General features: G+C 34.2%; 1 protein-coding gene across 5 annotated transcripts in view; it reads right to left on the minus strand.

Annotated features, from left to right (window-relative positions):
* The window catches only part of LOC122400637 (protein doublesex), a 226,000-nt gene that overhangs the window by 195,031 nt on the left and 16,350 nt on the right, over positions 1-14,619 (minus strand). For 3 of the 5 annotated variants that reach the window (XR_006259366.1, XR_006259364.1, XM_043402185.1), the window contains exons 2-3: positions 11,182-11,760; positions 8,740-8,977 (exon numbers count right to left, since the gene is read on the minus strand). Coding sequence is in view for 2 of the 5 variants with exons in the window: in XM_043402185.1 (XP_043258120.1) it covers positions 8,740-8,977; positions 11,182-11,460 (517 nt within the window). In the remaining 3 variants the exon portion in view is untranslated. The remainder of the gene's footprint in view (positions 1-8,739; positions 8,978-11,181; positions 11,761-14,619) is intronic. The other 2 variants (XR_006259365.1, XM_043402184.1) reach the window with 1 other exon arrangement.

Below are 14,619 nucleotides of genomic sequence, written 5' to 3' on the forward strand. Positions count from 1 at the left end.
CTATATTTAGATAATTCTTTTCTAATCTACTTTGCAATTCCGCTCTATTAATTTTTGAATTTTTTTGTACTTTTTTATCTAGTCTCTCCCTTACCATCTCAATAGGATTTAGATTCGGTGACTCAGGTGGTGAATTTATGAACTTTGTATAGCAGCCACAATAATTTTCGATTTGTATTTTGGGTCACTATCTTGATATAATTGAAATCTTCTTGGGCATATTGCTTTAAATTCTTCTTTAGTATATTTAAGTATCTCATTTTATCCATTGCTTGTGTTATAAATTATAAATTTTCTATTCCACATTAACTACTACAACCCCGCGCCATGACATGACCATTGCCGCATTTCATTGTTAGACGAAGATTTTTAACAAACATTAAATTTACTCACGTCAAAAAATATAACGTCTCCCCAAAATTCTGCAGATTTTGAAATAAATTTGTTTGCGAAATTTAAATGTTTTTTTCGATTTATCGCATTAACGTACGGTTTCTTAACTGTTTTATTAAAAATAGCTTTATTAGAAAATTATTGGAGTACGATATTAATTTGGAGGGCACTTATCCTTGGATTTTGTTTCACATTTCGAACAATGAAATTCAGATGAATTTAAAACTTTTTACCTCCCACGTCCAGTCGCGTTTTCAAACCTTTTAATAATATTTCGAGCGATTGAAAAACTTTCGTTTACGATATTTTCAATTTCTCTATATGATTTTCCATTTTTCCAATGATTAAATACTAAAATTTCTTATGTTTAAGTTAGTCTATTTTCCTTTTCTCACCATAGTAGAACGTATAGACAAATATAGTTTTTATGAAGAAAAGAAAAGAATAATAACCTGATTAAATTGTTTTTCGTAGAATATGTTAAGTATGCCAATAATTTGATGATAACAATTGATGCATGGAATTGTTTCATTTCATTCTTTTATAACTATAAGTGATATTATTTTTGTTTTCATAGCAAAGTGAGTTCGTAGTCTAAATATTATGTCTTTGAAACAAAAAGCGTAAAGAAGTCTTATTTCTTTTATTCTTCATATTCCTATCATTCTCTGCGTTTTCCAATAATTTTGTGACTCACTGTACCTATAATAAGAAAGTATAATTCGTCTACTTCAAGCAAATGTTTCTTGCCGATTAACAAATTGTCATTGAAAATACGTTTGGTGAAAGCAATCGCTTCCAGTATGATACAGTGGAAGTTTAAAATGTAAGATGTTTTACTTCGATAATTGCTCGTAGATCAATGTAATCGTTATTTGTAAACTAGCAAAATTATGTAGCAAGTTATACTATCATTTTAAAACTAAAGTGTTTTAATTAATGTTGACTGGAAATTAATAACTCTTAGAAGCATTATTCAAATTAAAAGTACGTTGGACATGGTATACATATAGAGTGTGAAAGAAAGTTTGTGCTATACTGTAAGCATATGTAGTTTTCAAACGCTATTCCTAGAGAATTTAGCATGTTTCTAAAGTAAACGTTATAATCTCTTAATTTTTAATTAAGTAACTAAAAAGCCTCTAACATGGAAACGAATGACTTGTTTATTTCGATAAGTTTTTGTATATTTTGTACACCTATACTCAATCAAACATCTATCTTCAAAGGCAAAAAATTGCAAATTTGCATTTACATTTTACAGGGAAAAAGTAACTGGTTTATTTGTTCTAATTTTATACTTTCCTGTTCATATTCGAAGTAATATTTCTATTTCAGGAACTTCATTTTAAACACCGTGCCGTAACTTTTCTAATCGTTTCTGAAAACCTTTGAATTTCGAGCAATTGAACATTGTTTGAATTAACTTCAATTCTTTTTCTTCTGAATGTGTTTGGACTAGTTTTCATCGAGAAAACTTCGCCAATCTATTGACAATACTCTGATAAAGATATAATGAAAAATATAAGAATTGTAGCCTGCATTATAGTTCCAAGATCGATACTGAGCGCGACGTGGATCGCTCTCGACAGCCAGGCGACATTTTGTTTACACAGTTGTCGACCCCACAAGTCGTTCGATACGAGTGGTGGGGATGACTCCTAAACTTATATCAAAATAAAAATCTGCACTTTTAACGGGGAGTTACTGTAATGTCGGTCGAAATCGTAAATCACGGAAACTGTAAATAAATGAACCACAATCGTTAGATTAGAGAAACTGGAGGACAGTGCTCCGTTTGTCTCCAAGAAGAATAATGATCGTTCGTTAGGTCGTACGAGCTAACGTTCGCGAATAAATAATACTCTTTTGATAAAGTCCACTGAATACTGGCCTCTGTATTTAGATCTGGCGACAAGGGAGGTCTGCTTATCTGGTAATTGTAAATTACTTTTATAATTATTTCACGTTATTGGTCATGCCTAGCTGAGTTGGGTCTGTGAATGGAGACCATAAACAAAGTATTACGAACGAAGATCAACGCGATTCTGCCGATTGGTGCTTCGTGAACAGATTACGCAACAAAGTGCAATTTTTTTAATTACAGAATTTATGGTATACAGAAGAGAAAGAAACTAGTCATCGACGATTTCTTCACTCAATAATCCTTATAAGGCGCAATTGATAGTCGAACATAAACTGACTGTTTCATATGACTGCAATATGACTGCCTCAATATTTTCTAGTTTAACCTACCTGACAAAGGAATATTTTAAAAATTCCAAAAGTAACTAAATTTTATACAGAAAACACTTCTAAAAATTGTAGAAGAAAAAGAATTTAAGTTGGGCCCCCAGTGTTTCATACAAGTAATACTGATCGAATTAAAAAGACAATGTTATAAAACTATGATAATATAATATACGTGTTTAACGTCATATTTTTAATAACTTTGTCATATTGCAAGAAATATTAATATTAAACGTGACAAAAATAATATTTTTCAGGTCATATAATAACATTGTAAACGCCAAACATTTTTAAAAACTCCAATTTTCATCTTGAAAAACAACTAAAAGAAAAAATAAATCAATTTTGGGAAAGATATGGCGAGCGAAATTCCGAAAAGAATACTTTCTTTTCACAGACTTCTATGTAAGTTTTAATTAAGTAATAATTTTAAATAACTCAAATAATTAAGACATCAAATTAAGGAGTAGCGAAAGAATTAACGAGCACGAAACAACAATTAGCAGTAATGTAAGCAATTCAACACGCGTGCCTATAAAAATATGTGGAAAAAGTCTTTCGTGGAACACCGAAATAACAGAGTACTTTTAAAGTGGAATAATCGGTTTCAATGTCTTAGAAAATTGAAGGAGAAAATATAGCTTTTCGTTATTTTATAAACGGTGTTTCCAGAAATTGGAACTTTTAGTTCTTTTCAAATTTTGTATGTTTGGTGCAACAGTGCAAGTTATTTTTTTAATTAAATTACACATTTTTTTTACATAAATTGGTCCTTCTCATCAATCCACATATAACACAGCTATTACAAACACATTTCATTCAGTTCGTGACTTTACATCATGAGTGCTCTTAATATTCAAATTTTGCTTATTAATTGTGTTAACTTGAATCGATTTAAGACGTATCGTAATGAATTTTACTAATAAGAAAATGGCTCAAGTAGTAATTACATCACTATGAGCATACTTTCGTAAATTAGAAAAAGACCTATATGAATATGTCTTACTCATCAAATCAAAATATAATTCAATTGAAAAAAAGTGAATACACATAGCATTCCTTCAAACGATTTAAATAATCGTTTATCGAATCTATGTTATACCTAAGTGAAAGGTATTTTAAATATACAAAAATAAATGCTAGGAATTTATAATAAAAATTTATTAACGTGCAATTTGTTTGCTCAAGAGTATACGAACCATAACGTACAAGGAACTCGAGCGATTAAACGTGTTTAACCAGGTCAAGTGCGCCACTGTTTACGTCGAATTCTATCGAAACTCGTTTTTTTTTACCGCGTAAAAAAAAAAAAGGAGAAAACGACGAGGGGGAACGATCGAAGGAAAGGAAGGATTTTCGAATTGTGTTCGTTCGGGTTATTAAGTGCCTGAGCTTTGTTGCTCTTCCCTAACGGGTGGATGATGATGCTGCGCGCGAAGGGTTGGTTTCGTAGGCGAAGCAGAGGGGTGACTAGAAATCGGAGCAAGCAACAGGTTGGCAATCCTGATTTTGAACGCCTACATGCATAAGCATTACATGTATACTCAACGTGAGCAGGTGCACCGCAGCTAATGGGCGATGGGCATGCATATTAAGCAGCAAGGGTTCAATGCCGCTCGCATCACGCTAATGAGGACTTTTAATTTTTACCGACGAGTTACATTTTGTGATTCGAGAAATGCCGACGAACGCTAATTCGACATCGAAATTACACACGTACACGCTCGACGAACGTAATAATCGTACCGACAAATTTCTGAAATTATACATTGCCCGATTTATTATGTTATTCGTCGAAAATGACGGAATTGCGTCTCGCGGTTTTTTACGAGAAATGGATCACAACACAGAGACAAACGATTGAATTGATTTCAACGAAGCTTTACTTTCATGTTCCATATTCATTAATTTTTAATTAATACTGATTTTCATTAAGTTTGCAATTTTTTAAAATATTTTCAATAAATCTTAAGAAAGCTTAAATAAACGATTGTTTTGTTTTCTTCGATAAAGAAAAATTTAACGATATCTTGGTTCTTTTCGCATATTCAATATTTAGTAACATAAAGGTTCAAACATAATTTCGTGTTGGCACATAGAGAATAAATAGTCAGCAGATTTCAAGTTTTTTTATCAATTTTAGAGTCTGCTACTGTTTATTCCGCCAATTTATACAGCATTTATTTAATAGCCCGGCTGCATTTATTACGTTCTTGAGTTCATAAAAAAAGCACCATGGCAGTTGACCACCGCCAAGGATATTTTACGTGATCAATCAACTCGATCTCAGATCATTTTCGTTTTTCAGAAGACGAATAAATTATACAGTACGAGGTGTAATTAGCGATCGGACTGATACAATTATGTATTTTTGATATTCGAGCAATTCGATACCACACACTTAATAGGAAGTATGAGAAGGTATCGACAGGTACCAATTTTCGACATCGATATTTTTGTAATGAACGCTTGGCCGATACCAATAGTATTTAGTGACGAGAAAAAGTTTAAACAAGACTGCTTCGTACATTGTCTTATTACTTTTCCGGCTCTTATTCGTCTTTTTAGTTCAACTTCTAACGGTTTGTGGTTTCTTCTATCTGCTGTGCAAACGTTTAGAAACTTTAATCGCAGTTTCACATTCCTTGTTCCACCATCGGAGTTTATAGCAGTTTCTAATTATTTTTGATGCTTTTTTCTAAACGGACTTTATCTGCTGCTTGCCTTACAGTGGAAATTAATTCATCTATCGGATATATGTTAGAATGTTTTCAGTTTGCTAAGTCATATTTCCATCGTGGCGGGTATTTAAACTGGTTTCTGGAACGATTTGTATTAAATTTTATTCTAATAGGGAACTGGTTGCTATCGTGTAATCCATGGATTCTTTAACATATGCACTTGTAGGCTATATTTGCGCTATAAAAGGGTTAAGTCGGTTCTGCTGAATATTCCACTAGCTACCCTGAAGTAAATTGATTTGCGACCAAATAAAAGTGGAATGTTCTGACTCTGTATGATTTATTTCATAACATTTCCTTTTGAGCCAGCTTTTTTCAGATTAAGTCTTCTGAATCATTTAGTTGAAAATTGTTAGAAATCCATATAAAAGTACTTTTGTTAATACTATTTTATCATAGTACAAGTGAAAACTTGATCAAACATGATTTTCTTTGGAATAGTAAAGAGTTTGAATATTTATCTTTCAAAGTCATTATTTATTTATGTTTATGGAAAGTGACGATCATATAGATGAAAGTAAGTCAACAGATTTCTACAGCTTACTGGTTTATTTATTTGAAAGTCTAATAAATTTCTTTCGACAAAAGGAGGCATGGACTGACATTAAAGAATTTTATACTTTATTACATAATCCTTCAAACGAATTTATAACTATTTCTTTTAATTATAGACTTTATGACTTTACCGTATCACTAATCAGTTTTAGATAGCAACGAGGAGAAGTGTATTCTACAGGCCAATTATAAAGTCATATTTAAAAAAGAACAATTCATGAAACGAGTATCACTGCAAATATTACATATCTTACTAAAGAATAATATTGTTTTACTGTAACTAATCCTAAACATCAACTCCAAATCGAAATATCCATGCTCACAAAACCATATTGTGTATCTGTTGGAATATGGAAGGGGTAGTTAACTAATGTAACCCAACAAATTTTTACAAAATAATAATGAAAAAATACCAGTGGATTTTAATGCCACCACTTAATAATAATTCTCTAGTAAATAAAAATTAAGGTAACGAAACTGTGGAAATACTGATAACAAAACGTTCGATCTTCCGTTTACTATATTTATACATATTTGCACACTTCCAACTATGTGTAAATAAAATGTATCAAACAATCGAATTTTGAATATGGTCTCGATAGTTCGTCATTTATTTATACGAATATAAATGAGGCAGTTATTATTAAAATCGGTAAGTATAAAAAGATATGGCAATTTAATTTGCATCTTCCAAGTCGACCAAGCAAGTATTCAGCAATATACATACAGTGACTCAAACAATTGATCAAATGTTCGAACAAACAGAAAACAAGTCACAGTACACCTTTCTCAGAATCTTGCTTAAGACTGTTGATATATATACGAAAAATGTAAACATTGCATCGTTACTTCACGACAGTTTGAGCCCTGTAATCGTACAAAGCGGACGTGTATTACGAATTATATTCTGTGCATTATTTGATCAATTATTTGTGTTAAGCTTAATTGTGCAAAATTCTTATATTTTTGGCATTACTTAGCACAAATATAATTACTGGTAAGTCATAACGTTATTTTTAAACATTTGAGAATACGTTTGTAATAAAATAATTAGTAAGAAAAATACTTTTAGTCATATTTCATAATGAGACCAATAAAAGCAAGTAAAATATCAGAAATTAAAAAACTATTAATATCTGAGCTTTCTCATCGCGAGATTTCTAAGAAGGTACTGTGCTCTGTTGGTACTGTGTCATCAGTACGTAAAACTTTAAAAGAAAACATACTAAAAAATAAAGCAGGACGAAAATCAAAGTTATCCACTACCACAAAGCGATTAATCATACGATCAATCCGTAATGGTAGCATTGATAATGCTGTACAGATGCAAAAAAATTTAGTCACACACCATAATATTAACGTAAGTGCTGAAACAGTGCATAATGTACTGCGAGAAGTGAATTTAAAAGGATGTGCAAAAATAAAGAAACCTCTTCTTACAAAGCGGCATAAGAAGCTTCGACTGCAGTTTGCCGAAAAATATAAAAATTATACAGATCTCGATTGGGCACGAGTAATATGGTCAGACGAGACGAAAATTAATCGTTTTGGGTGCGATGGACGGGAATGGACATGGCGAGGAAATAAAGAACAAATACGGTCGCATCACGTTCATCCAACACTGAAATTTGGAGGAGGCCATATCATGGTTTGGGGTTGTATGACCAGTGAGGGCGTCGGATGCGTTGAAAAAATTGAAGGTCGAATGACTGCAACATCATACACATCCATCCTGCAGAAAAGTTTAATTGGAAGTTTGGAAAAATGGAATAAGAACGCAGAAGAAGTTATTTTTCAGCACGATAATGACCCTAAACACACGGCAAAAATCACCAAAGAATGGTTAACAGCTCATGGTTTTACTGTTTTAGACTGGCCCCCACAGTCTCCTGATCTGAACCCAATAGAACACCTATGGGGTTTACTAAAAAGAACAGTTGCCAACTTCGATCACAATTCAAGAAGTATTATTGAATTGTGGTCTGAAGTTAAAACTGCTTGGGAAAATATTAAGGCTGAACAGTGTAAAAGTTTAGTAGATAGTATGCCAAGACGCATAGAAGCCGTATTGAAAGCGAAAGGAGGGTATACGAAGTACTGATATTTCATTTTTTCAAACTCAAAAATTTGATCATTACATCATTTGTTAATGTTATTTAATTTTTTTTTAAAAAGTGTAACATATTTAAGTTAATTCTGTATTATATGAACTATGAAAACTATGTATGTAATTATAATAAAATATTTTGTTACATATCTTATTAACATGTGTTCAATTAAATAAAAATTTAAACAAAATTAAACATTTGATCAATTGTTTGAGTTACTGTATATGTGGTAATAAAGTTAGTGTACAAATATGTATGATAGTTCTAATAAATATGTTCACTATAATTACCAAAATAATTATTTTTTACAAGTATATCTTGGGCACTAAGAACAGAAATAGTTAAAATTTGTATCTAAATACAAATCGAAATTGTTATTAATTAAAATTACAGAGAAATATACTTTTTTCTCATATAATTCATTTCACATATTTGCACATTTCGTTAGGTAGAAGATGACGAACTTTCGATCTAAACGAGTCGAAATACTTAAACAAAACTATAAAATGCAATAAAGAAACTATTTTTTTGTCAACTGCAAGCTCTTACATACGGAATGACAGATTATAGTTTACATTAAATACATGGCAACAAGGTCGTTTCAACGAATTTGCACCTTCCAAGTCGACCAAGCAAGTGTTCATCAATGTATACGATAAAAAATAGAATATAGAAGGTTTGTGAACACTCACCGGATTGCGACTGCGGCAAGTGTGTCGTTGTCCCAGTATGGGGGTGCAATGAGGGTAATTTTCTGGAAGTAGGAATACTGATGACACCACTGAGGCCCGAGTGCATACCGTTGCTACCGTGATTGCTAATAGGCGAGTCGCCGCTGCTACTGTCGTAACTACCCTCGAGACTTCTAGCCGGTTGAGGGACCGAGGTAAGTCGATCAGCTTCCACCCCGAATGGCGGTGGATCCACCTGCTAGGAAGAGATCAATTACGATCGGGGGCCGGTGAGATGAAGCTTATTTGAAATTATCGCGGCTGCGAGGCGCAGAGGAAACACACAGTGGCAATTTGCCTTGCATCGCATGCGGCCGAACCTTGGTGTTAAAAACATGAAATGTACGAAATAATCATAGCTTTGGCGAGATTCTTTTCAGGCAATTACAGTATCTACAATTCCAAATCGACGATTTAACGATCAAAGTCGACGATGGAGTCGTTAATGGAACGGTTTATTTTTAAGAACCACGGTACAATTCACGCGCGCACATTTACAGAGCGCAATTAGTAGAAAAGTGGTATCGAGAAGGTAAAACACGAGGCAAAAAAAAGAATTTCCTGCCATATACTTCGTTTGTATACTTTTTATTATTAACTTTTAAGGTATAGAAGAATTTAATAAAATCGTAGTGCTTCGTTGTATGATTTCTTATTTAAAAATTCGGAATGTAGTGTTCATATTATTTATTGAACTTTCTCCTTTTATTCTGTTTGATATACTCTATGTAAATTTTGATTTTTTGTTTCTCTTTGGTAAGTAAAGTTATTAAATTATTATTAATTATTAGCAATTAATCGAATATGCTATTGGAAAAATTTAATCACTCGTGCCATTATACAGTTCGAGCGAGTGAAATTATTCTTCCAAAAAAATGTAAATTTAATAATAAAAAAGCAATTCGTTATATTCGAGATATAAGCCTTGAAATCTAAGTAGAAATAGTGAATAACAGACGCGACAGGCAAATCGTATTCAGTCTCACGCGTGCCCCACAAATTTTCAAATTCGATTATCCCGAAAACGAAGCATTGGACGGAACAATTTTGTTTTGCATTTTCGATTCACTTTTCCTTTTATGTCGATGGACGATCTAAAAAAAGGGATCAAACTGGCTAAAATGACTTCTACATTCGACGAATTTTTAATAGACTAAACAGTTCAGTATTTGACGTTTTGCACGCCTCCAACGGGATAATCTGTGGGATGGTCGATGTAACGAGAATAATTCTTTCCGAGAGGCCCTGATTTTGGATTAATAATCGTGTCGCCACGTGGCTTTACATTTTTTAAGACCTCTCGGGAAAAAAGGCAAGTATGGAAGGAAGATTTGCAGTGATCAGAGGAAATGTGAAGTGATTAGAGTTGGGCACATTTCGTTAATTAATAACAAATAAAAGTTTCAAATTAATTCGTAAACTAACTTTTGCTCACGGCAGCGAAAATTAGATCACAAACGAATAGAAAATGTTTATCCGTTGCTCGTGAATAAAATTAGTCCAACTCTGGCAAATGATGCAGGGGAGACCTCAAACACGATATCTCGGGATCGACCCACAGTATGCTAATACAAATAATACGATTTGTTGCTTGCAATATTTAAATTAAATCTCAAGCTAGTAGTCTATCCATGCATTCTACAAAAATATTTCCAAACTGTAGTTTGAGTTTCAAAAATTGAGTATATTATATTAAAAAGTATTTTAAACAGAAAAGAGTAACAAACTTTTAGAATAAACGTCTACGATAAAGATATAATCAAAATTACAAATTTATTTTATTTGAATAAGATTCAGCCCATCTCTGTTTCATAATCGGTACTTACGAATTAAAAAATAAATGAAAAGATACATTTACTTACGTGTATAGAACATCGTAAGGTCAAACGAACGTTCTATTAACTTCTGAAAATAACCCACTTTTAATTAATCTCTGAAAATATTGTATAAACAGACTACCAATTTGAGATTGAATATTAACAAAAACACTCAACCCAAAGTCATTAACCCTTTGCACTCCGAGAGTATTTATGAATACGAACGATTATACCAAATTAAATTTTGTAATATGATTTCTAAAAATAAAAAAATATTCTTTCCACAAACATGTATATGAATACCTATAATTTATATTTTATTTATATGTTTTCTAAATTCAGTTTGTGCCGTCGTAAATGAGACTTGAATAGAGCTATAGTACGTATTATGTTTGCCGCCATAGCGGCGCCAGTGGGGTGCAAAGGGTTAAAAGTACTGCAACGAGTGTGCTTCGACAAACAACGACAAAGCAGACGACACAAAACATTGAAATATGTCCGTAAAGAGCGATTATCGCGTGAAAGTGGCCCGCAGCCGCGAGATAACAGGGTTAAAAGCACCCCTAAGGAACAAGGAAGGACTAACCTCTTCTGCAGCCCTAATTTTCACCTCGTCCTGTGCCAGGGCTCTCCTCAGCGCCGTTTGCTTCGCCATCACTCGTTGCCGGTCCGCGGTGAGCTTACACTTCTCGCACTTGCAGTAACGGTACTTGCAGTACCTTTTATGCCCCTTTAGGGGAATTTTTAATCGGTGGTTGCGGCATCGCGCGCAATTCGGCGGTGTGCGCGGGCTCTGCGTGGTATTCGAGGACGAGGACGCGTTCGTTTTCATCTGGGTAGAAAGGGCCTCGTCCCCGTTTTCCATGCTTTCCTGTGCCCGGTGCTCCGAACACGCTCAAATATACTTCCACAAATCGATCGTTTGACAGTCAGCTTTGTGATTCTTTTCCCCCTCGCGAACCTCACAGTACGCGAGCGTTCCCGTACGAGAACCTTTTCATTGCCGCTAGAAATATCGAAAAGGTGCTTGGACGGACAGGTCTTCGGCAGGTTGCCTTTATTCTTCCACCGTGTGTTTATCAAAGAAAAATACGTCACGTGACTCTTTCCCATACACGGCTCCGATATTCGGCATCGTTCTTTCGTCGAGTCCCGATTCTACGTTCTGAAACAGAAGAGCACACATGTAAGCTCGAGCAACTCGGAATATGTACACCGAACGTGTCTCGCTCACGCGTTCTGACAAATGACCAACGTCGATTATCGGAAATAAGTAGGCGAAACATCCCCCGTGAGAGAGTTCTTTGATAGTCGTTAACGAAATACGGATAATACCAAAAAAAAATTTTAATGAGAGATTCTAGTGGCCAAAATAAGATGAAAATCAAGAATACCCATTTGTTGATTGAGGCTTCGTTAAAAAGTTATTAACAAAATTACTGTCAAAAATTATTAGTAAAATTTGCCCACCTACACGAATTTTTTTCTCGAAAGTGCTTAGGATTTCGGAGGTATGACTATTCACCAAAAATTATTGTAATTAAACCCTGCAATCGAAAATAATTTTTTCCAGAATGATTTGAAACTTTTTAATTTCGGTGAAAAATTTAGGTACAATTGTCGATTTTTCTTAAAACCTCGTTTTTGATTTTTAGTAATTTTGTTTGACGCCCTATAGAAAAGTTCTATAATACTTTTTTGTAGGTACCCATGAGCCCTACTTCAGAAAAAAGTTTCATTGAAATATATTCACTATTGTACGAATAATGGCTGTTTTAAAATTGGACCATTTCTATGGGGTCTTTCTCACTTTACGGAATCAAGGAGCACCTTTTGCAATATTGCTAGAATTTCTACATATTCTTCACTAAAATACGCGTTATTTGCCTTTTGAAACATTAAAATCCTTCAATCCGTTCAAAAGTTATGACGTTTTAAAGATACGCAAGACATTTTGGAGTGACGTTTCTGGCCTGAATTTATATTTTCGGTAAGGAATTTTTTTCTCGAAAATGGTTAGGTTTTCGAGGCTATGTCTCTTGACCAAAAATGATTGTAATTGACCCCTGCAATCGAAAATAATTTTTTCCAGAATGATTTGAAACTTTTCAATTTCGGCGAAAAATTTGTTCACCTACTCGAATTTTTTTCTGCAAAGTGTCTAGGATTTCGAGGGTATGTTTATTCGCCAAAAATAATTGTAATTGACCCCCGCAATCAAAAATAATTTTTTCAGAATGATTTGAAATTTTTTGATTTTGCTGAAAAATTTTCCCGTCGATATGAAACTAAACCTCAATCAACAAATTGGTATTCTTGATTTTCGTCTTATTTTGGTCTCTAGAATCTCCCATTTATATTTGTCCCAGAGGTGACCGAACACCCTATATATTTATAGAAAGGCGGAAAATGTCGCTTCGTATCCGAAAAATTTATCGTGTCCAATTTATCGAAATTCAGAACATTCTTAGAAGCTGTGTTCCATCGAAATTTTAAGCTCATTTTAACACATTGATTGCCGCGGTGGTCGCCAGGCCGACACTTCGAACTTACAACGTGTTGCAATATTGTTTACGATGGAAAACCTCTGATACTTGTAAAATTGTAAATAACTTTACTTTAATTTGAAATATTCCAAAATACAAAATTCACCATTGAATTACCGAATATTTCTATGTTTGACACTATAACTTGAACAAACGTTGAGGACATCTTTGAATATAGAGAACTGACGTGGCAATTAACGTATTAATATATTGTAAATGTTATATAGATATGTTACATATCATTCATGTATGGGGCCGAAACATTTGGTAGCTTGAACATTGGCCCCATGATCTAGCGCACGTGTTTCATGCCGTATGTGAGCACTTTCCCAATTTTCATTGCCTTATATGGTAATACGCCATCATTGTACAGAGCAATTTCGAGTATATAAGGGCCGCGTTTTCTTACTCGAGGAACTCAGTTTTTCTAAAACTCTCGACACAACGTTACTTTGACACTCGAGGCAAGATCAAGCTATAATCCCCATCAAGCAACGTACCTACCTTAGCGGTTTTATTAGCGAGTGTTCATTAGACTAATCGAGAAGTAGCTCCCGCGAACGCGCCGCGTAAAAGCCGACATAGAACTTTCGCCGTCAAGGCAACCTAGCAATAGTACTAGTTCTGTTAATTGACCATTGTACTTGAGCATCGACTAGAATATATTGAAGTAGTTACCCTCATTTGCATTGTTCACTTAATCTAATCCTGAACTCTATTAACAGTAAGACTAGGGGTATCTCACGAACCTGGTACACCTTTACCGCTTGAGGTGTACCATTACGACAGAGCAAGATCCTAAAAACATCCTAAAAACGTGGCTCCCAGGGCATAAAACCCCTGGTTCGTCCACTCCTTCTAGCGGCTCCCAGGGTATAGAGCCCCTGGTTCGTCCGTGAAACCATACATTTTCCTTATAACTCTAACCCTGTGGCTCCCAAGGTAGAGCCCCTGGTTCGTCCACGTAACCTCCTCCTACAACTCCCAGGGTGTAGAGCCCCTGGTTCGTCCGGAACTCCTTTCTCTTTCCTAATCATACCTAAAACCACCGGTCGAGTACTGCCCTCGACTGAATCTAGGATCTCGCGCTCGTAACAGATATGGAGTTTATAAAATGCAAGAAATTCCTCATCGTTCGTCTTCCCTTTCAATAATGGACAAATAAACCCATTTTAAATAGCAATTTTTACTGAATTACTTATTTATAATATGAATTTCACGTGACTAGAGTAAATACCACAATCGAATATGTATACCAAGATTCATTAATCATTTTGAGGCACATAGCGTATAATTTCAATGTATCGCATGACAAATAGTAAAAGTCAACATGTTTTTTCGGGGTAAATTTAAACAAGTGAAACATGTACATTGATAATTGCGTATAATCGTTTGATCGGAGCAATCTTGTTTATCTCGAAGTACGATATCTGGATGTGAAATTCATTCGTCACATCGCTGCCCGTCGAATCGCATTG

The sequence above is a fragment of the Colletes gigas genome, unplaced genomic scaffold (genome assembly GCF_013123115.1).
Source record: "Colletes gigas isolate AHSC1104 unplaced genomic scaffold, ASM1312311v1 Colletes_gigas_Sc00019, whole genome shotgun sequence".
Taxonomy (NCBI): domain Eukaryota; kingdom Metazoa; phylum Arthropoda; class Insecta; order Hymenoptera; family Colletidae; genus Colletes; species Colletes gigas.